This window comes from Oncorhynchus nerka, linkage group LG22, assembly GCF_034236695.1.
Source record: "Oncorhynchus nerka isolate Pitt River linkage group LG22, Oner_Uvic_2.0, whole genome shotgun sequence".
NCBI lineage: Eukaryota > Metazoa > Chordata > Actinopteri > Salmoniformes > Salmonidae > Oncorhynchus > Oncorhynchus nerka.
In genome coordinates, this window is record NC_088417.1 from 25,463,985 (window position 1) to 25,488,311 (window position 24,327).

General features: G+C 44.9%; 1 protein-coding gene across 1 annotated transcript in view; it reads left to right on the forward strand.

Moving 5' to 3' along the window:
- Positions 1-24,327, forward strand: part of LOC115105043 (guanine nucleotide exchange factor VAV3) — a 157,053-nt gene that overhangs the window by 5,209 nt on the left and 127,517 nt on the right. Inside the window, exon 2 of the mRNA XM_065007087.1 lies at positions 15,162-15,278. Within this exon, the coding sequence (XP_064863159.1) occupies positions 15,162-15,278 (117 nt within the window). The remainder of the gene's footprint in view (positions 1-15,161; positions 15,279-24,327) is intronic.

Below are 24,327 nucleotides of genomic sequence, written 5' to 3' on the forward strand. Positions count from 1 at the left end.
CGTGTCTCTCTGATGTGAAGTGTGCTAACAGCGTGTGTCTCTGATGTGAAGTGTGCTAACAGCGTGTCTCTCTGATGTGAAGTGTGCTAACAGCGTCTGTCTCTGATGTGAAGTGTGCTAACAGCGTGTCTCTCTGATGTGAAGTGTGCTAACAGCGTGTGTCTCTGATGTGAAGTCTGCTAACAGCGTGTCTCTCTGATGTGAAGTGTGCTAACAGCGTGTGTCTCTGATGTGAAGTGTGCTAACAGCGTGTCTCTCTGATGTGAAGTGTGCTAACAGCGTGTGTCTCTGATGTGAAGTGTGCTAACAGCGTGTCTCTCTGATGTGAAGTGTGCTAACAGTGTCTGTCTCTGATGTGAAGTGTGCTAACAGCGTGTGTCTCTGATGTGAAGTGTGCTAACAGTGTGTCTCTGATGTGAAGTGTGCTATCAGCGTGTCTCTCTGATGTGAAGTGTGCTAACAGCGTGTGTCTCTGATATGAAGTGTGCTAACAGTGTGTGTCTCTGATATGAAGTGTGCTAACAGCGTGTGTCTCTGAAATGAAGTGTGCTAACAGTGTGTGTCTCTGATATGAAGTGTGCTAACAGCGTGTCTCTCTGATGTGAAGTGTACTAACAGCGTGTCTCTCTGATGTGAAGTGTGCTAACAGTGTGTGTCTCTGATATGAAGTGTGCTAACAGCGTGTCTCTCTGATGTGAAGTGTGCTAACAGCGTGTGTCTCTGATATGAAGTGTGCTAACAGTGTGTGTCTCTGATGTGAAGTGTGCTAACAGTGTGTGTCTCTGATGTGAAGTGTGCTAACAGCGTGTCTCTCTGATGTGAAGTGTGCTAACAGTGTGTGTCTCTGATGTGAAGTGTGCTAACAGCGTGTGTCTCTGATGTGAAGTGTGCTAACAGTGTGTCTCTGATGTGAAGTGTGCTAACAGCGTGTCTCTCTGATGTGAAGTGTGCTAACAGCGTGTCTCTGGTGTGAAGTGTGCTAACAGTGTGTCTCTCTGATGTGAAGTGTGCTAACAGCGTGTCTCTCTGATGTGAAGTGTGCTAACAGCGTGTCTCTCTGATGTGAAGTGTGCTAACAGCGTGTCTCTCTGATGTGAAGTGTGCTATCAGCGTGTCTCTCTGATGTGAAGTGTGCTAACAGCGTGTCTCTCTGATGTGAAGTGTGCTATCAGCGTGTCTCTCTGATGTGAAGTATGCTAACAGCGTGTCTCTCTGATGTGAAGTGTGCTAACAGCGTGTCTCTCTGATGTGAAGTGTGCTAACAGCGTGTGTCTCTGATGTGAAGTGTGCTATCAGCGTGTCTCTCTGATGTGAAGTGTGCTAACAGCGTGTCTATCTGATGTGAAGTGTGCTAACAGCGTGTGTCTCTGATGTGAAGTGTGCTATCAGCGTGTCTCTCTGATGTGAAGTGTGCTAACAGCGTGTCTATCTGATATGAAGTGTGCTATCAGCGTGTCTCTCTGATATGAAGTGTGCTAACAGCGTGTGTCTCTGATGTGAAGTGTGCTATCAGCGTGTCTCTCTGATGTGAAGTGTGCTAACAGCGTGTCTCTCTGATGTGAAGTGTGCTAACAGCGTGTGTCTCTGATATGAAGTGTGCTATCAGCGTGTCTCTCTGATGTGAAGTGTGCTAACAGCGTGTCTCTCTGATGTGAAGTGTGCTAACAGCGTGTGACTTTTGAGCTGCTGTGTTCAGTCAAAACCAACATCCAGTTGTTGTTGTTTTCTCAGGGTAAGACAAGTTATGTAGAAACAGTTATGCAGTACAAATACACCTAGAAATCGACTTTTCCTTGAACCTGGAAACATTTTGACTGGGCCCTGTCTTTCAAGAGATACGAATAATGAAAGCTAGAGATAAATTAAATGGATATGAGGGGTATTGGCCTTCGTACGTTCTCCATAAAATCCACAAGGTCACAAGTTCTAAGGAAAGGAGAAGTGTAAATCTGACATCCCACAGAATAGCTTGGATGCTGTTGTAGTATTTTCTCATGGGAGTGTGTCTACTTGTGAGAGGAACGTGCAACAGGTGCAGCAGGAGTGAGTTAAAAGTGTCTTACTTATTTTTTTTTTAGGTATGTGTTTATCTCTGTATGTGTGGATGTTACAACACGGCAGTATGAAAGTGTCAACTGAGAGGAAGTGTAAATGGGCAAATGGCTACTGAGACTGTTATGCTCTAGAGTCTAGACCAAAAGGTTTTGTAAGCTGTGGTTTGGTTTCAGTATTAGCTGCACAACGTGGCTTATACGTGAATGCACACAATGCATCGGCAGCAGCAGTAGTACATATAGGCCTCTTTCTAAAAGACTGTCTCTGAGCTTTGGCACACTAAGGAAGTGAGGAGACGGAATAGAGGAAGGAAGTGAAACTTGACATGCCTGAGCCAAACCCATTCTGTCTAAAAAAACACACAGAAGCAACCTGACTTAGTACATGACAAAGCTTCAGAGTTCCCATTTAAGTAAGAACTTTACTTCAAGAGGTAGAGAGAAGAGAGGGGGGCGGGAGAGAAAGAGATAGAGCGGAAATGGAAAGAGTAAAGAGAATTGTCAGTGTTGGGACACTTTGATGATGTCATCATTACTGATTTTGTTCCGAATGACTCAGAATTCTCCTAATCGTCCAAGTTCTGCATTCACCTGTATTTCCCTTGCTGGAATAGATTTAGATGTTTTGGGAAATTGTATTCTATGATAGTGTTGGAAAAAGTATTCAATTGTCAAAATACCATAATAGAGTCCTATAGGGCGGCGCACAATTGGTCCAGCATGTTTCCGGGTTAGGGGAGGGTTTGGCCTGGGGGGGCTTTACTTGGCTCATCGCGCTCTAGCGACTCGTTGTGGCGGGCCGGGTGCCTGCAGGCTGACCCCGGTCGTCAGTTGAACGGTGTTTCCTCTGACACATTGGTGCGGCTGGCTTCCGGGTTAAGCGGGCAGGTCTAAAGAAGAGTAGTTAGGCGGGTCATGTTACGGAGGACACATGGCTCGACCCTCACCTCATCCGAGCCCTTTGGGGAGTTGCAGCGATGAGACACGATCGTAATTGGATTGCAATTGGATATAATGAAATTGGGGAGAAAAAAAATACACAATGTATTTTTTACCCAAAAAATACAAAATAGATTAAAAACATTCTATAAAATTAGTAGAGTAAAAGTCAAAGTCACCCATTAAAATACTACATGAATACAAGTTTAAAAGTATCTTGTTTTAAATGTAGTTAAGTACAGTGGTGGAAAAAGTACTCATTCTTGAGTCAACGTAAAAAGTACAAGTAAACACTCAATCAAATTCCTTGTATTAAGCAAACCAGGGGGCCCACTTTTCTTGTTTATTTAATTTACAGACAGCGAGGGGCTCATTCCAACACTCAGACATAATTTACAAGTGCAGTATTTGTAACAAGGGAGTCAGCCGGATCAGAGGCATTAGGGATGACAGTGCGTTATATTGATAGGTGTGTGATTTGGACCATATTGCTGAAGTGGCATATGGTAGAGAAATTAACATTCAATTCTCTTTCAAAAGCTCTGGTGGACATTCATGCAGTCAGCATACCAATTGCGCACTCCCTCAATACTGGAGACATCTGTGGCATTGTGTTGTGTGACAAAACTGCACATTTTAGAGTGGCCTTTTATTGTCCCCAGCACAAGGTGCATATGTTATGATCATGCTGTTTAATCAGCTTCTTGATATGCCACATCTGTCAGGTATATGGATTATCTTGGCAATGGAGAAATGCTCACTCATAAGGTTGTTAACATATTTGTTCACAACATTTGAGAGAAATAAGCTTTTTTTTTGCGTATGGAAAATTTGAGGGATCTTTTATTTCAGCGCATGAAACATGGGACCAGCATGGTATATGGCCAATATACCACGGCTAAGGGCTACTCATGCACAACGCAACACGCAGTGACTGGACACAACCCTTAGCTGGTATATTGGTATATATGGTATATTGGCCGTATATCACATTCCCCCAAGGTGCCTTATTGCTTATAAACTGGTTGCCAATGTAATTAGAGCAGTAAAAATACGTGTTTTGTCATACTCGTGGTAAACGGTCTGATATACCACATCTGTGAGCCTATCAGTATTCAGGGCTTAAACCACCCAGTTTATAATATAGAATATGTACCTCTGCAGAGCGCCAGTCAAATAAATGGTAATGCTATATGAGGAATTATGTCATTACATTTTATGATTTACAAAAAGGAAGAGAGTCTGATCTCCAATCAATGTTTATTGCGTTTTTTTGACCTACCAGACTGCTTCATTTCATCAGTATTGTTGTAAGTGCTTTCTGAGAGCTTTTTCGTCAATACTGACATAGTTACATTGAAAACAATGGCCATTGATGATAGCGTTTAACTCTATTTAAATCCATGTCTAATACAAATCTGATGGGAACAACACAAAATGAAACACATTAATGTCAATGTCCCCATTTGTTATATGTTAACACAGCTTTTTATTTCTTTGTCCTTGTCATGGTCTTATTAGATATCAGACTCGTTATTCATGAAGTGTCTCAGAGTGCTGATCCAGGATCAGCTCTCCCCTGTCCATGTAATCTTCTTCAATATGTCCTAAGAGGCTAAACTGATCCTAGATCAATACTCCCACTCTGAGATGTCCAGATGATGCACTCGAGGGAGAGATGTTTCTGTAGCCTGCAGCACCACTGCAACCTTTACTGTTCATCCAGTCTCCAGTGGAGCATTGAGAACCTCGAGCCAAATTAAATGGACATTATTTTCTACCCGGCTAAAAATAGATAGAGCAGTCAGTCAGTCAGGCAGTCAGTAATGATAATGCTTAAAGCAAAGAGCACTTGGCCTTGCAGTGTGTAGCCTAGTGTTTCAGTGGTGTACTGTATTAACAATATGTATTTCATATCATGTTTCTCCACTAAGTGTGAATGAGGATGTCTAATGCTTCTCATGCTGTGTAATAGTGGGTATTGGTGATACTTGGACATCTCTGCTGAGCTCTATTTAAATACTGTATGTCTATTTTCATTGCCTTTTTTCGGGAAAGTTTCCAGACCCCTTGACTTTTTCCACATTTTGTTACATTACAGCCTTATTCTAAAATGAAAAAATAAAATAAATCGAATCAATCCATACATAATCCCCCATAATGACAATGCAAAAACAGGTTTTTAGATTTTAAGGGACAAATTTATGAGAAGATTTACATAAACATTTACATAAATATTTAGACCCTTTACTCAGTACTTTGTTGAATCACCTTTGGCAGCGATTTCAGCCTTGAGTCTTCTTCTTCTTGGGTATGACACTACAAGCTTGGCACACCTGTATTTCGAGACTTTCTCCCATTTTCTCTGCTGCACCTCTCAAGCTCTGTCAGGTTGAATGGGGAGCGATGCAGCACATCTACTTTCTTTTTTGTTGTTGAATTTTACCCCTTTTTCTCCCCAATTTCATGGGAGAGACGAAGGTTGAAAGTCATGCGTCCTCCGATACACAACCCAACCAAGCCGCACTGCTTCTTAACACAGCGCGCATACAACCCCGAAGCCAGTCGCACCAATGTGTCGGAGGAAACACCGTGCATCTGGCAACCTTGGTTAGCGCGCACTGCGCCAGGCCCACCACAGGAGTCGCTGGTGTGCGATGAGACAAGGATATCCCTACCGGCCAAACCCTCCCTAACCCGGACGACAATAGGCCAATTGTGCGTTGCCCCACGGACCTCCCGGTCGCGGCGTTATCTTGGCTGTGTGCTTAGGGTCGTTGTCCTGTTGGAATGTGAACCTTCACCCCAGTCTGAGGTCCTGAGCGCTCTGGAGCAGGTTTTCATCAAGGATCTCTCTGTACTTTGCTCCGTTCATCTTTCCCTCGATCCTGACTTGTCTCCCAGTCCCTGTCACTGAAAAACATCCCCACAGCATGATGCTGCCACCACCATGCTTCACTGTAGGGACGGTGGGTTAGGGTTGTGACGGTGGGTTAGGGATGTGACGCTTTGTGACGCTTTGTGACGCTTTGCATTCAGGTCAAAGAGTTGAATCTTGGTTTCATCAGACCAGAGAATCTTGTTTCTCATGGTCTGAGAGTCCTTTAGGTGTCTTTTGGCAAACTCCAAGCGGGCTGTCATGTCCTTTTATGGAGGAGTGGCTTCTGCCTGGCCACTCTACCATAAAGGCCTGATTGGTGGAGTGCTGCAGAGATGGTTGTCTTTCTGGAAGGGACTCCCATCTCCACAGAGGAACTCTGGAGCTCTGTCAGAGTGACCATCGGGATCTTGGTCACCTCCCTCCTTCTCCCCCAGTTGCTCAGTTTGGCCGGGAAGCCAGCTCTAGGAAGAATCTTGGTGCTTCCAAACTACTTCCATTTAACAATGATGGAGGCCACTGTGTTTTTGCGGACCTTCAATGCTGCAGAATATTTGTTTTACCTTCCCCAGATCTGTGCCTCGAGACAATCCTGTCTCAGAGCTCTATGGACAATTCCTTTGACCTCATGTCTTGTTTTTTGCTCTGACATGCACTGTCAACTGCCGGACCTTATGTGTGTGCCATTCCAAATCATGTCCAATTTATTACATTTACCACAGGTGGACTCCAATCAAGTTGTAGAAACAGGATGCACCTGAGCTCAATTTTGAGTCTCATAGCAAAGTGTCTGAATACTTATGTAAATAAGGTATGTCTGATTTTTTTTTTATACATTTGCAAAATGTTCTAAAAACCTGCATTCCCTTTGTCATTCTGGGGTATTGTGTGAAGATTGATGAGGAAAACATCAAATTGAAACCATTTTAGAATAAGGCTGTAACATAACAAAATTTTGAAAAAGTCAAGGCGCCTGATCACTTTCCAAATGCACTGTATTGACCTGTCTTACACACCCTGCAGCTGGAAACCAAATGTATGATATTTAACTGGATAAGGAGGAGGAGGAGGGGAGGGGGAGTGAGGGGACAAAGAGGAGGATGAGATGTGAGGAGTAGGAGGGGGAGGAGGAGGGGCGGACAGACAGTATTCATGCTCCAGTGAGAAGACAAGGGACGTACGCCTTGCCTCTTTCGAGAGAACAGAGAGGCTGGAGAGGGAGAGCCTTGGATCAGGTCATTACAGCTGATGAGCAGTAAAGGTTTATGTGTCCCCTAACACACACTACTGTGCTGTGAAGCTCTACATACCCTGGCCTGGCCAACACACTACTGTCCTGTGAAGATTTACACACCCTGGCCTGGCCAACACACTACTGTCCTGTGAAGATTTACACACCCTGGCCTGGCCAACACACTACTGTCCTGTGAAGATTTACACACCATGGCCTGGCCAACACACTACTGTCCTGTGAAGATTTACACACCCTGGCCTGGCCAACACACTACTGTCCTGTGAAGATTTACATACCATGGCCTGGCCAACACACTACTATCCTGTGAAGATTTACATACCATGGCCTGGCCAACACACTACTTTGCTGTGAAGATTTACACACCCTGGCCTGGCCAACACACTACTTTGCTGTGAAGATTTACACACCCTGGCCTGGCCAACACACTACTATCCTGTGAAGATTTACATACCATGGCCTGGCCAACACACTACTTTGCTGTGAAGATTTACACACCCTGGCCTGGCCAACACACTACTGTCCTGTGAAGATTTACATACCCTGGCCTGGCCAACACACTACTGTCCTGTGAAGATTTACACACCCTGGCCAACACACTACTTTACTGTGAAGATTGAAGGACATTTACCCATGAATCTCTCTGGCCTCCACCACATCCCAGCCAAACTATCACAACCCTCCGTCTCTCATGACCCCATCACAGAATCTCTGCATCACTTGACCCTCTCCGTAAACAGACAGAGCACCAAATAACATAAACCGTACTGCTATCCATCAAGGTGTACACATACATAACCTCTAGCTTCAGGTGGATGTGGGTTGGGAAACATTTCATGGAAAATGCCGAAAGATATAGAAACGTTGTTAGTCTTTATGGGCGACTTCCCACCCTTTTGAAATACCTCGGGCTGTACATGAAAGCACATAAGAGGCGTTGGAGACGACAAATGTTATTAGTCTGTTGTTGCGTCCCAAATCCCACCCTATTCCCTATATAGTGCACTACTTCTGTGTACTGGTAAAAAAAAAAAAGAATAAAGAAAGTAGTGCACTATAAAGGGAATAGGGTGCCATTTGGAACGTAGCCTACTGTATGTCCCTGGGTTTGGATCAGCTACTGTGGACCGTAGCTAGCAGGCCGACCAGCTGAGGCCAATCAGTCATCTCTCATTAATAATGTAATGAAACAGGGCTGTGCCTGTCAGTGCTGCATTAAATAAGTCTTTACTGTTAAATAGAAGAGTCAGGGTGAAAGTTATGATCTCTCCCAACCCCTCCTCTCTGTCTCTCACTCTGGATTTCTCAATCTCTCTCTTTCTGTAACCTTAGGGATGAGTAATGAAAGTGAATACAACATATGTGTTTTGTTGTCACATACACCAGATAGGTGCAGTGTAATATGCTGTTAAGTAGTACGGCGCCTGGAGAAAATGAGGGTTACGTTCTTAGCTCAATGACACATCAACAGATTGACCATCAATCAATCAAATTGATTTATAAAGCCCTTTTAACGTCAGCCGATGTCACAAAGTGCTATACAGAAACCCAGCCTAAAACCCCAAACACCAAGCAATGCAGATGTAGAAGCACGGTGGCTAGGAAATACTCCCTAGAAAGGCAGGAACCTAGGAAGAAACCTTGAGAGGAACCAGGCTATGAGGGGTGGCCATTCCTCTTCTGGCTGTGCCGGGTGGAGATTATAACAGAACATGGTCAAGATGTTCAAATGTTCATAGATGACCAGCAGGGTCAAATAATAATTATCACAGTGGTTTTAGAGAGTGCAACAGGTCAGCACCTCAGGAGGAAATGTCCGTTTGCTTTTCATAGCAGATCATTCAGAGTTAGAGACAGCAGGTGCGGTAGAGAGAGATAAAACAGCAGGTCTGGGACAGGTAGCACGTCCAGGGGAACAGGTCAGGGTTCTATAGCCGCAGGCAGAACAGTTGAAACTGGATTAGCAGCACGACCAGGTGGTCTGGGGACAGCAAGGAGTCATCAGGCCAGGTAGTCCTGAGCTATGGTCCTAGGACTCAGGTCATCCTAGAAAAAGAGAGAGAAAGAGAGCGAGAATTAGAGAGAGCATACTTAAATTCACACAGGACACCGGATAAGACAGGATAAATACTCCAGATATAACAGACTGACCCTAGCCCCCCGACACATAAACTATTGCTGCATAAATACTGGAGGCTGAGACAGGAGGGGTTGGGAGACACTGTGTCCCCGTCCGACTATACCCCCGTACAGGGCCAACCAGGCAGGATATAACCTCACCTACTTTGTCAAAGCACAGCCCCCACACCACTAGAGGGAGTGGATAGCATACCTTTCGGTTACTGGCCCAACGCTGTTAAATGCTAGGCTACCTGCTGCCCGTATAAATGAATTGCTGGCGTATGTCTCAGTTAGTTTTTTGATTCGAGTGCAGACTGCACCGATGAGTATTATCCTTCAGACCGGGTGTGAGAAAAATACATCATTCTGTGGCAGTTACTGGAGTCTAGTGTGTAGTATGGAGTCTACTCTCCACTGCCTAGGAGGTTTATGGACAGAGTACAATCTGAGGGGGTGTATCTCTGGATTGTGCATCCTGCTGTTTTAGCTGTCTGTCTTCTGGCTGGGTTTGACCCTTAGCTGGACCTGGTTGTAAAAGGCGGACAGATGTTCCTCTGCAGTCAGCACATAGTCATTCGCCTACACTCCAACTCAGGTTTCCTGATGACACAGCTGAGAACAGGTCCCAGCTCTCACATGTGTGTGACATATACAGTACCTCAGGTCTGGTCTGCGTCCCAAATGACACCCTATTCCCTATGTAATGCCCATATGGCTCTGGTCTAAAGTAGTGCACTACATAGGGAATAGGGTGTGCCATTTTGGACGGAACCCTGGTGATCTGTTTCCATGTCATAGGCCCATACATTAAGCTATACATTACTGTGGTCCGTGGCCCCCTGTTTTCCTCCTATAGGGTTTCATATGACACCATTTCTTCTCACCTGACACAATCTCAAGAGACGGTCATAAGATACAGTAGGTATGAGTCATAGAGAAAGCATGCAGGGGTTATGTCATTCTGATGCAATACCCTGTTGAATACGATGGTATTCATTGCTACAGAGCTATAGTTAAACCATTGTTCTATCTGTCTTGTCTATGTGAGATGCTCCAAGCAGTAGCACACTAGCCTGGAATCCAAACTCATATGCTCCACTTGACCATTGTATCAGTTTGGATTCCAGGCTAGTAGCACACAGAGTCTGCATCTAAATGGTACCCTATTCCCTACATAGTGCACTGCTTTTGACCAGGGCCGAAATGTCTCTGGTCAATAGTGCGCTATACAGGGAATCAGTTGCCATTTCAGATGCAGCCTGGCACTCTCGCTCCCTGTTGGCTGGGCTGGGTTGTCTGTGGGCATATCAGATTGAGTGAAAGGACAAACAGAAAGAGGCCTCTCAGGTCTCTAATCTCATTCACTGTACATCAGTACGTCCTCTGCTTCCTCTGTGACAGAGTCGGCCATCTAACCGGCTGTTAATTGACACTCATTAACCAAAAGAGATGAGATGAGTCTAACTCAGTTTGGCTTTTCATGTGGGAGATTTTAGACCAACTAGAGTAGGATTTGATTAGGTAGTATTTGGTAAGCTAGGCTACATACAATACACACTGGGGTTTTAAAAGACCCCCACACTGTGGTTGCCATGGAGCTTTGGAGCATATTGAAGGGAATACATAAGCAGAACGAAATAAGATCCTTATAATGGAGCTAAAGAGCTCTGAACAGATTCAACACAGTACCACATGACTTGAAAAGCAGAATGTGGGATTGGATGGTGGTAGAGACCATTTTCTCTTTGTCTTATTTCTGCAGATGGTTTTGGCATGGTGCTTCAGATATGAAATGCTACACCTTCATTATACAGTGTTGTGGTGAATTCTCCCTACACTTACCCTTGCATCCTTCCTGGTCCCCTTCCCTACTCTACAGGTTAACACACACGCACGCACGCACGCACGCACGCACGCACGCACGCACGCACGCACACACACACACACACACACACACACACACACACACACACACACACACACTCTCTCTCTCTCTGACACAGGCCCATGTTTCCATGCTCAGTCAAGGCTCACTGATTCGGGAGATGTCTGCCGGGATGCAACAATAAGCCGCGGTGTGAAATCGTCATTCCATGTCAGGAGGATGGTTTTGAGAGGTACCCACACCAGTCAGGCCTCTCTCTGTACTGTACAAGAGCCTTAGGGGGCTGAGTGTTCCTAATGCAGAAAACAGCTCAGTGTGAAAGGATCCCGAGCCTCCCTGGTGCTTGCTCACCACCCCCGTCCCCCCCTGCACCCAGCATGCTTCACCCCAGTGCTACAGAAAGGGTTTCAGCCCACTGAGTCTAGTGCTGTGGGTTTCAGATGCCTTTCTGTGAGGCTGCTGTTTCCTTCAGATACTAAAGCTCTTCGGGTTGCTCAGAAGCCCCCGGGCGGCCGTCTCCAAGATGTGCTCCTCAGATAAAACGGCATGCATACAAGTGTAAACATTCAACATTATTTACTAGCTGCCTGCGTGTCCTTCACTCTGACTGTCTTATCTGGGGTTTTCTGCCCCAAGGCCTTTCTTGGGAAGTCGTCTGTAATGCCTGATGCGATTTGAGTGGAGCAGAATTTAATATTTGATGTTTGTGCCCATCATCATCTTCACAGGCGGCTCTGATCTCGTGCTACAGTTCAGGAGGAACTAGGAGGCTAAATATTGGATAGACAAATATGAATAGAGAAACTGTTATAATGAATAGAGAAAGATGACTTTGCCTCTCTCAGTTGATTGACTTGTGTATTCTGTTTTTTTAACAATGCATTGTTTACTAGCATTGTAACACTGTTCTAGTAACCCAGACTCGTCGACTGCATCTACTGCCGTGCCTAGCAGAGTTACAGCATCACACAGACAACAGCTGTGCTGTTGTAGAAATGAGAGAGAGAGAGAGAGAGAGAGAATAACCGATAAAAAAAACACTTCCTGTGAAAGCCTGCCTGTGAGTCAAAGACCAAACGAAAAAGAAGTATGCAAACAACCCCATCTCTGAAGGGTTTCAGTCCAGCCCTGAAATACGGCTTGTTAAAGCCTGGTTACTGGTTATTCACTGTACATCAGTACGTATTTGTGAGGACTGATGTCATTCTAACAGACTGTTGTGATAAAGTCTTGTATTGGAGGATGTTGCCATCAGCATATAACATAACAGGACACCATTTAAGATTGCAATCTTAATACAGTAGCTGAAGGCTCTATTTTGTACATTCGTTGTTGGGGATATCCTGTGTTGAGTGACTTAAGTCCATCATTTGGCGATTATGGTTTAAATATGCACATTTCATGTCAATGACCCTGTAATTCATAAATGTCAATTATCCTGCAATTCTCAAAACCTGCAGAGAAGCAGCATATTGCAACCTACAGAAATGAGCAAGTACACAATTCATTGGTACAGATGAGAGAGCATTGCAGTTCAGATCTGGTAGGGATTTTTTAAAACCTTTATTTAACTAGGCAAGTCAGTTAAGAACAAATTCTTATTTTCAATGACAGCCTAGGAACAGTGGGTTAACTGCCTTGTTCAGGACCAGAACAACAGATTTTTACCTTGTCAGCTCAGGGATTTGATCTTGCAACCTATCGGTTACAAGTCCAAAGCTCTAACCACTAGACTACCTGTAGTCTACTTTAGTAATGTGCCAACAGCATCCTCCTATAAAACAGTCTATGACAACATCCTCTCTTTCATCCAGAGTTTATCACAGAGTAGCTAACCCACTTTGTGTCAACCATGTTTTATGTCAGCCAATTATCTTAACGGGCCTCCTCGTTTGTCTCTGTCCCAGACACAGCACTCTGATCAAAAGGTTAAGATTACACTGAGTGTGAGGTTCACCTCTCCCATCTTCTCAACTGTAAGATGGCAGTAGCATCCACCGCGTCAGCATTTTAGCTTCACTAAATCAATTTTTATTCAGCCAACGTTATGTGGCAGGGTTTGAGGCTACTGACTTTGCCTATGTGCGGTTCTGTCGGAGACTGATCTGGATTGGAAGAGGCCAGTCTATTGATCTACATTAGGTTAATTACTTCACATTTGGGATGTGCACTAGGCAGAAAGGTTTGGCAAGTCAGTAAACGATCTTCTTCTTCTTCTTCTTCTTAAATGTGCAACCCAGCGGGGGAAAAGAATCTTTACTCCACACACAGAGATGCATACAAAGCTCTCTCTCACCCTCCATTTGGCAAATCTGACCATAACTTTATCCTCCTGAGTCCTGCTTACAAGCAAAAACTAAAGCAGGAAGGACCAGTGACTCGCTCAATAAGGAAGTGGTCAGATGACGCAGATGCTAAGCTACAGGACTGTTTTGCTAGCACACACTGGAATATGTTCCGGGATTCTTCCGATGGCATTGAGGAGTAAACTACATCAGTCACTGGCAATCAGTCACATCAATAAGTTAATTGATGACGTCATCCCCACAGTGACCGTACATACCTACCCCAACCAGAAGCCATGGATTACAGGCAACATCCTCACTGAGCTAAAGGGTAGAGCTTCCTCTTTCAAGGAGCGGGACTCTAACCCAGACGCTTATAAGAAATCCAGCTATCACTGCATCGCAGTGCTAGCTGTGCCATCAGAGACTCTGGGTTCGCGCCCAGGCTCTGTCGCAGCCGGCCGCGACCGGGAGGTCCATGGGGCGATGCACAATTGGCCTAGTGTCGTCCAGGTAACGGAGGGTTTGGCCGGTAGGGATATCCTTGTCTCATCGCGCACCAGTGACTCCTGTGGCGGGGCCGGGCGCAGTGCACGCTAACCAGGTCGCCAGGTGCACGGTGTTTCCTCCGAGACATTGGTGTGGCTGGCTTCCGGGTTGGATGCGCGCTGTGTTAAGAAGCAGTGCGCCTTGGTTGGGTGCCTTGCATGACTTTCGACCTTCGTCTTTCCCGAGCCCGTATGGGAGTTGTAGCAATGAGACAAGATAGTAACTACTAACAATTGAATACCACAAAATTGGGGAGAAAAGGGGGTAAAATTCGAAAAAAAAGAAAGAAATCCCGCTATGCCCTCCGACGATATAAGGGCATGAGGTGAGACCCATATGCAGGCACGGCAGTCAGATGGTTTGAGTCTTTGATATTTATTATATCCTAAAGGGGTAGGCAAGAGAATGGTTGTGGACAGGCAAAAAGTCTAAACCAGTTCAGACTCCAGGAGGTACAGTGTGGAAGGCAGGCTCGAGGTCAGGGCAGGCAGAATGGTCAGGCAGGTGGGTACAGAGTCCAGAAAACAGGCAAGGGTCAAAACCGGGAGGACGAGAAAAAGAGAATTTAAAAGCCAGGAGCACGGGAAAAACACTCTGGTTGACTTAGAACATACAAGACGAACTGGCACAGAGAGACAGGAAACACAGGGATAAATACACCAGGGATAACAAGCGACATCTGTAGGGGATGGAGACAATAGAGACAACAAATAATTTGATTTGATTTGACTCTGTCATTTTCACATATACAACAATTGCCGTATGTTTATTGTCGAAGCCAGGTGGAATGGGAATGTGTTGTGTGGCAGCCATGTTTGAAGTGTGAACCAGACATGAGCCTCTTCTGGCCTCCAACTTTTCAATATAAATGTTTAGGTCCTCTTGACAGTTTGTGGCGAACAGGTCAGGACCAGCGTTGATAAATGATAATAGTGAGACTGGAGTCTGATTCTGAGAAGACTGTGGTATGATCTGTGGTACTCTGCCTTCAAACACTCTGAATAGACGGGGATTTCTCAAATCAGCTTACAATTCTATCTAGACTTAAATAAATACGCATTTAATATGAGATCGAGCTATGCAGTGAAGCACGTCTGTCATCAGAATAAAGTGACTCATTTGACTTTGTGTGACTGTATGGTCAATCATCTTATATTATCATCAAACTAATAATCAAAATATCCCCCTTTACTTCCAGTTCCTGTGCTTGAAGAACATCAGGACTTTTCTCTCCGCCTGCTATGAGATATTTGGCATGAAGAAGAGTGAACTCTTTGAGGCCTTCGACTTGTTTGATGTGCGGGACTTTGGAAAGGTAAGCAACAGGATTCATGCACTGAGTACGTTTACATGCAGACTAATAATTCGATATCAAACTGATTATGGCAGTAGGCCGAGAACGGAAATAGTCATGTAAACACCTTACTCTGCTTTTGTTAATTGGCGTGAGGTCAAGTTTTGAATGATTAGGACATGTAAACAGCTTCATCGGAGTTCTAGCAGTGTATTTGATCTGCCCATGTGCTAGCTCTTATTACTAGCTCCTTCCATCAGCAAGGGCATTGAAGATGAAACGTGGCTGGGTCTTTCAGCATGACAATGATCCCAAACACACCGCCCAGGCAATGAAGGAGTGGCTTCGTAAGAAGCATTTCAAGGTCCTGGAGTGGCTTTTGTTATTGACCAAATACTTATTTTCCACCATAATTTGCAAATAAATTCAGAAAAAATTCTGCAATGTGATTTTCTGGATTTTTTTCTAATTTTGTCTGTCATAGTTGAAGTGTACCTATGATCAAAATTACAGGCCTCTCTCATCTTTTTAAGTGGGAGAACTTGCACAATTGGTGGCTGACTAAATACTTTTTTGCCCCACTATATCATCATTGATTGTATGAGAGAATACTACCTATCACAGTGGATTACTTGAAGAGAACAGTATTGGCACGCTACAGTTGGATGCTTTTCCTCTGTATGGACACACAGTTACCTCACGCTGTATGGTGCAAGCATTTATCGTCCTCCGTAGTTACTGACACATAGGACAATGCTTCAGTTTCCACTCATTAAAAAGAAAACAGTTCAGTTGTAATGGGGTTAAAAGCCTTGTTTTGTCTTGGTTCATCGTTGTGATATATTGGTCAAAAGACCAATTACTGGGGGAAAAAATCTGAATTGGGCTGCCTGTGTAGACGCAGCCTTCGTGTCAGCGCTGTGTTGTCAGTGTGTGAGGGAGGCGGTGGCTCTTAACAGCCATGCCGCTAGTTTCATGAAGTCCCCAGTGTGCTTTAATTAAAAGCAGAGGGAGGTGGAGAGGGGAGGAGAGGGAGGGAGGCGGCTGGCCTCTGAAGTGGGAGGGGCGGGCTAGATAGACAGACAGACAGACAGAGGGACAGGATTTGTGGCGTTTGTTTCATCCCGGCAGACATCTCCCGAATCAGTGAGCCTTGACTGAGCATGGAACCATGGGCCTATGTGTGTGTGTGTGTGTGTGTGTGTGTGTGTGTGTGTGTGTGTGTGTGTGTGTGTGTGTGTGTGTGTGTGTGTGTGTGTGTGTGTGTGTGTGTGTGTGTGTGTGTGTGTGTGTGACCGAGAGAAAGAGAGGGAGAGAGGTAGACTGACAGACAGAGTTCTTGATTTGGCCTTAAAACCTCTTGAGTGTAAGGGGCAGTATTTTGATGTTTGGATGAAAAACATAACCCAAATGAAACTGCCTATTTCTCAGGCCCAGAATCTATAATATGCATAGAATTGTCAGATTAGGATAGAAAACACCCTAAAGTTTTCAAAACTGTCAAATTATTGTCTGTGAGTATAACAGAACTGATATTGCAGGCGAAAACCAGAGGAAAATCAAATCAAATCAATCAAATCACATTTTATTTGTCACATACACATGGTTAGCAGATGTTAATGCGAGTGTAACAAAATGCTTGTGCTTCTAGTTCCGACAATGCAGTAATAACCAACGAGTAATCTAGCTAACAATTCCAAAACTACTACCTTATACACATAAGTGTAAAGGGATAAAGAATATGTACATAAAGATATATGAATGAGTGATGGTACAGAGCGGCATAGGCAAGATGCAGTAGATGGTATCGAGTACAGTATATACATATGAGATGAGTATGTAAACAAAGTGGCATAGTTTAAAGTGGCTAGTGATACATGTATTACATAAAGATGCAGTAGATGATATAGAGTACAGTATATACATATACATATGAGATAAATAATGTAGGGTATGTAAACATTATATTAGGTAGCATTGTTTAAAGTGGCCAGTGATATATTTTACATCAATCCCCATCAATTCCCATTATTAAAGTGGCTGGAGTTGAGTCAGTGTGTTGGCAGCAGCCACTCAATGTTAGTGGTGGCTGTTTAACAGTCTCATGGCCTTGAGATAGAAGCTGTTTTTCAGTCTCTCGGTCCCAGCTTTGATGCACCTGTACTAACCTCGCCTTCTGGACGATAGCGGAGTGAACAGGCAGTGGCTCGGGTGGTTGTTGTCCTGGATGATCTTTATGGCCTTCCTGTGACATCGGGTGGTGTAGGTGTCCTGGAGGGCAGGTAGTTTGCCCCCGGTGATGCGTTGTGCAGACCTTACTACCCTCTGGAGAGCCTGACGGTTGTGGGCGGAGCAGTTGCCGTACCAGGCGGTGATACAGCCTGACAGGATGCTCTCGATTGTGCATCTGTAGAAGTTTGTGAGTGCTTTTGGTGACAAGCCGAATTTCTTCAGCCTCCTGAGGTTGAAGAGGCGCTGCTGCACCTTCTTCACGATGCTGTCTGTGTGGGTGGACCAATTCAGTTTGTCTGTGATGTGTACGCAGAGGAACTTAAAACTTACTACCCTCTCCACTACTGTTCCATCGATGTGGATAGGGGGGTGTTCCCTCTGCTGTTTCCTGAAGTCCACAATCATCTCCTTAGTTTTGTTGACGTTGAGTGTGAGGTTATTTTCCTGACACCACACTCCGAAGGCCCTCACCTCCTCCCTGTAGGCCGTCTCGTCGTTGTTGGTAATCAAGCCTACCACTGTTGTGTCGTCCGCAAACTTGATGATTGAGTTGGAGGCGTGCGTGGCCACGCAGTCGTGGGTGAACAGGGAGTACAGGAGAGGGCTCAGAACGCACCCTTGTGGGGCCCCAGTGTTGAGGATCAGCGGGGTGGAGATATTACCTACCCTCACCACCTGGGGGCGGCCCATCAGGAAGTCCAGTACCCAGTTGCACAGGGCGGGGTCGAGAGTTTGGATGGTACTATGGTGTTAAATGCTGAGCTGTAGTCGATGAACAGCATTCTCACATAGGTGTTCCTCTTGTCCAGATGGGTTAGGGCAGTGTGCAGTGTGGTTGAGATTGCATTGTCTATGGACCTATTTGGGCGGTAAGCAAATCCAACCCGGAAGTGTTGTTTTTCCTGAAAGCTCTGTTCCATAGCCTGCCTTCACTCCATTTAAAGGGATATCAACCAGATTACTTTTCCTATGGCTTCCCCATGGTGTGAACAGTCTTTAGACATAGTTTCAGGCTTTTTATTTTGAAAAATGAGCGAGAAAGAACACATCGCGTCATTGTATGGCTGGGTGCCAGTAGCGTTTTGCATGCGCCAACAGAGTGGACATTTCTCTCTTATTGAAGCTACAGTCCCGGTTGAAATAGTATCGATTATATATTGTAAAAACCTGAGGATTGATTATAAAAAATGTTTGACATGTTTCTACGAACAATACGGATACTATTTGGAATTTTCATCTGCGATGTCGTGACCGCTCGAGCATGTGGATTTCTGAACATAACGCACCAACCAAATGGAGGTATTTTGGATATAAAAATAATCTTTATGGAGCAAAAGGAACATTTATTGTGTAACTGGGAGTCTCGTGAGTGCAAACATCTGAAGATCAAAGGTAAGTGATTCATTTTATTGCTTTACTGACTTTCGTGACCAATCTACTTGGCTGCTAGCTATTTGTAATATTTTGTCTACTGAGAGAGATGTCCTTACATAAACGCTTGGTATGCTTTCGCCGAAAAGCATTATTGAAATCTGACATGCCAGGTGGATTAACAACAACCTAAGCTGTGTTTTGCTATAAATATTTTTAGTAATTTAATTTTGAATTTGGTTATCTGCAATTCAGCGGATGTTGACGAAAATGATCACGCTTACGGGATGGGTGCATCAAGAGTTAATGACCTATAACATCTGTTAGGTTCCAGGTAGCTCAGTTTGGAGTGCCTCTATGATCAATAGGAACGCTGTAAGGGTTTTCTGGTGAAAGAAAAGCAGACCAAAAAGCAGCATGGTGGTTATTCATGTTCTTTAATTTATAAATAAACTACACATGAGATAACTAACAAAAACAACAAACGTGAGAAAACCTAAAACAGTCCTATCTGGTGCAAACACAGAGACAGGAACAATCACCAACAAACACAGTGAAACCCAGGCTACCTAAGTATGATTCTCAATCAGAGACAACTAATGACACCTGCCTCTGATTGAGAACCATACTAGGCCGAAAACATAGAAATACTTTAACCTAGAAAAACAAACAGACTGCCCACCCAACTCACGCCCTGACCATACTAACTAAATACAACACAGGAAATTATGGTCAGAACGTGACAGTACCCCCCCCCCCCCCAAAGGTGCGGACTCCGGCCGCAAAACCTTGACCTATAGGGGAGGGTCTGGGTGGGCGTCTGTCCGCGGTGGCGGCTCTGGCGCGGGACGCGGACCCCACTTCCCCATTGTCTTAGTCCGCCTTATTGTCCGCCTCCGTGGCTTTCTCACCATGGCAACCCCTCTCAATGACCCCGCTGGACAGAGGGGCAGCTCGGGACAGAGGGGCGGAAGCTCTGGCGCCTCTGGGCTGAGGGGCTCTGGCGCCTCTGGGCTGAGGGGCTCTGGCGCCTCTGGGCTGAGGGGCTCCGGCAGCAGCGCCGGACAGGCGGGAGACTCCGGCAGCAGCGCCGGACAGGCGGGAGACTCCGGCAGCAGCGCCGGACAGGCGGGAGACTCCGGCAGCAGCGCCGGACAGGCGGGAGACTCCGGCAGCAGCGCCGGACAGGCGGGAGACTCCGGCAGCGCTGGAGAGGAGGAAGGCTCTGTAGGCCTGATGCGTGGTGCTGGCACTGGTGGTACTAGGCCGAGGACACGCACAGGAAGCCTGGTGCGGGGAGCTGCCACCGGAGGGCTGGTGTGTGGAGGTGGTGACGGATAGACCGGACCGTGAAGGCGTACTGGAAATCTTGAGAGCAGGGCTGGCACCAACCGCCCTGGCTGGATCTTCAGTCTAGCCCGGCAGATGTGAGGAGCTGAGATGTAGCGTACTGGGCTAAGCACGCGTACTGGGGACACCGTGCGTTCCACCGCATAGCACGGTGCCTGACCAGTACCACGCCCGCCACGGTTAGCACTGCTAGGCGCACTGTAGCGCTGAGCTGGCACAGGACATGCAAGGCTAGGGAGGTGCACAGGAGGCCTGGTGCGTGAGGCTGGCACCATCTTCACCAGCCGACTAGCACGCACCTCAGGAAGAGTATGGAGAGCTGACCCAGGTGTCATCAAATCCTCGACACGCTCCGTCGGGCGAATTCCGTGTCTCATGCACCAACACAGCAACTCCCTCATATCTCTCTCCTCCAATCTCCCCATTAACTCCTTCACAGTCTCTGCTTCGCTCACCTCCAACACCAGCTCTGGTTCTGAGCTCCTCCTTGGCTCCTCACGATAAGCGGGGGGAGTTGGCTCAGGTCTGACTCCTGACTCTGCCACACCCCCCCCCCCAAGAAATATTTGGGGCTGACTCTCGGGCTTCCGTCCGCGCCGCCGTGCTTGCTTCGCCAACCTCATTCTCCTGTAACCTTCCGCGCACTGTTCCATCGAATCCCAGGCGGGCTCCGGCACTCTCCCTGGGTCGACCGCCCACCTGTCTATTTCCTCCCAAGTTGTGTAGTCCAGATTCTGCTCCCATGTCCCGAAATCCTGACCTCGCTGTTGCTGTTCCTTCTCCTGCTGCTGCTTTTGCTGCAGCTGCTGTTTACCACGCCGCTTGGTCCTGTTGTGGTGGGTGATTCTGTAAGGGTTTTCTGGTGAAAGAGAAGCGGACCAAAAAGCAGCATGGTGGTTATTCATGTTCTTTAATTTATAAATAAACTACACATGCGATAACTAACAAAACCAACAAACGTGAGCAAACCTAAAACAGTCCTATCTGGTGCAAACACAGAGACAGGAACAATCACCCCCAAACACACAGTGAAACCCAGGCTACCTAAGTATGATTCTCAATCAGAGACAACTAATGACACCTGCCTCTGATTGAGAACCATACTAGGCCGAAAACATAGAAATACCCAAAACCTAGAAAAACAAACATAGACTGCCCACCCAACTCACGCCCTGACCATACTAACTAAATACAAAACACAGGAAATAATGGTCAGAACGTGACAAACGCTTAGCCTGAATGTCCAGATGGTTCCTGGGTAGAAATTCTACTAACCTTTGACCTCTAGCTCCACCTGGGCTCAGAACTCGCCAGAACTCCTCACAGCTCATCAGAACTCCTACGGCATCCAGGAAATTAACTATGTGGATGCTTCGTGGAACTCTGAACTAACGAACTAATACATTTACAAACTGAGAAGCTAACAGACTAACGAACGAACTAACGAACCAACTAACTAATTCATTAACTAGCTATGTATGTGGAGCAACTAAATGGACTTTAGTAAAACAAAAAAATGACAATAATTAGAAAACCGCTAGGCTAATACACAGATTATTTTCGATATAGGATTAGTAAAATATCCCAGAAACTGTGCAGAATCCACACAGATTGTTACTTTTACTTTACAGAGCAGAATATGATGTGATGGTTGTTAAATTGTTTAAATGATTTCGCCTGGTATCCTGCTTGCTTGGTTGAGTTAAGTCATTTATAATTAAAACACAGTCAGACCGCTGAGAGACTGAAAAACAGCTTCTATCTCAAGGCTATCAGACTGTTAAACAGCCACCATTGAGTGGCTGCTGCCAACACACTGTCATTGACACTGACCCAACTCCAGCCACTTTAATAATGGGAATTGATGGGAAATGATGTAAATATATCACTAGCCACTTTAAACAATGCTACCTTATATAATGTTACTTACCCTACATTATTCATCTCATATGCATACGTATATACTGTACTCTACATCATCGACTGCATCCTTATGTAATACATGTATCACTAGCCACTTTAACTATGCCACTTTGTTTACTTTGTCTACATACTCATCTCATATGTATATACTGTACTCGATACCATCTACTGTATGCTGCTCTGTACCATCACTCACTCATATATCCTTATGTACATATTCTTTATCCCCTAACACTGTGTATAAGACAGTAGTTTTAGAATTGTTAGTTAGATTACTTGTTGGTTATCACTGCATTGTCGGAACTAGAAGCACAAGCATTTCGCTACACTCGCATTAACATCTGCTAACCATGTGTATGTGACAAATAAAATTTGATTTGATGATTTGATTTGCCAGTCAAGAAGACACTCTTCCTTCCTTCACACGCCAAGACACAAATCCCCAGAATATTCCATAAACAAATCAACAGCTCCTTGTTGAATGTGTACAGTATATGCAAATATAGCTATTCTTAATCCTTCTTTGCCATAGAAAATATAACTGGAAAAATGACAGTAGCTGCTGACTAAGGATTGATTCATTCCGCCATCATGTGTCCGGTGGCATTCCTATTGCTCTATCAATAAGGACATGGAGGGTTGACTGATTTATTTAATAGTCTATTGATATCCCATTCTATACATCCTCTCTCTCTCTCTCTCTCTCTCTCTCTCTCTCTCTCTCTCTCTCTCTCTCTCTCTTTCTCTCTCTCAACTTTTCATGCCTTTAGTTTATGTATGTGTGTAAGAGAGAGATAGAGACCGAGAGAAGAGAGAGATAAAGAGACAGACAGACACTGTACGTGTCACTATTTATATGTTGTTATTAAATGTGTTATCTTATCTTTAACTCTGTATTGTTGGAAAAGTAGCCTTAAGTAGTAAGCATTTCAGTATAGGTCTACACCTGTTGGTTACGAAGCACGTGACAAATGCAATTTGATTTGATTTGATTTGACAGACCTATAGACAGACAGACAGATATAGTTTGGGATTTTGCCTTAATGACCTATAACATCTGTCAGGCTCCAGGCAGCTCAGTTTGGAGTGCCTTTATGATCAATAGGAACCCTTAGCCTGAATGCCCAGATGGTTCCAGGGTAGAAACTCTACTAACCTTTGACCTCTAGCTCCACCTGGGCTCAGAACTCCCCAGAACTCCTCACAGCTCATCAGAACTCCTACGGCATCCAGGAATTTAACTATGTGGATGCTACGTGGAACTCTGAACTAAAAAAAACTAACAAACTAATAAACTTACAAATCAACAAGCTAACGGACTAATGAACCAGCTAACTAACTCACTAACTAGCTAAGTATGTGGATCAACTAAATGGACTTTAGTAAACCACCAAAATTACATAACCATTAGAAAACATCTAGGCTATTTTCGATATAGGATTCGGAAAATAAAGTTACATTTTTTTATTGTTACATAACCATTCGAAAACAGCAAGGCTAATTCACTGTTGTTTCTTTTTTATATTGATTAGTAAAATATCAGACAACACAGCGTTTGATGTACAGTACATATCATCATCTGTTGTGATGGTTGTTAAAGTGTTTAAATGATTTCTCCTGGTATCCTGCTTGCTTGGTTGAGTTAAGTCATTTATAATTAAAACACAGTCAGACCGCTGCCAGTCAAGAAGACACTCTTCCTTCCTTCACACGCCAAGACACAAATCCCCAGAATATTCCATACACAAATCAACAGCTCCTTGTAGAATATGTACAGAATGTGCAAATGTATCTCTTCTTAATTCTTCTCTACCATAGAACATATAACTGGAAAATCCCATTATGTGTCCCGTAGCATTCCTATTGCTCTATCAATATCTTCAATATTGTGGGGCGGCAGGTAGCCAAGTGGTTAGAGCTCTGGACTAGTAATCGAAAGGTTGCAAGATCGATTCCCCTAGGTACAAATCTGTCGTTCTGCCCCTGAGAAAGGCAGTTAATCCACTGTTCCTAGGCCATCATTGAAAAGAAGACTGACTTGCCTAGTTAAAGGTAAATAAGTACATGGAGGGTTGACTGATTAGTTTATTGATATCACACCCCATACATCCTCTCTCTCTCAATTCAACAGGCTTTATTGGCATGGGAAACATATGTTTACATTGCCAAAGCAAGTGAAATAGATCATAAATTT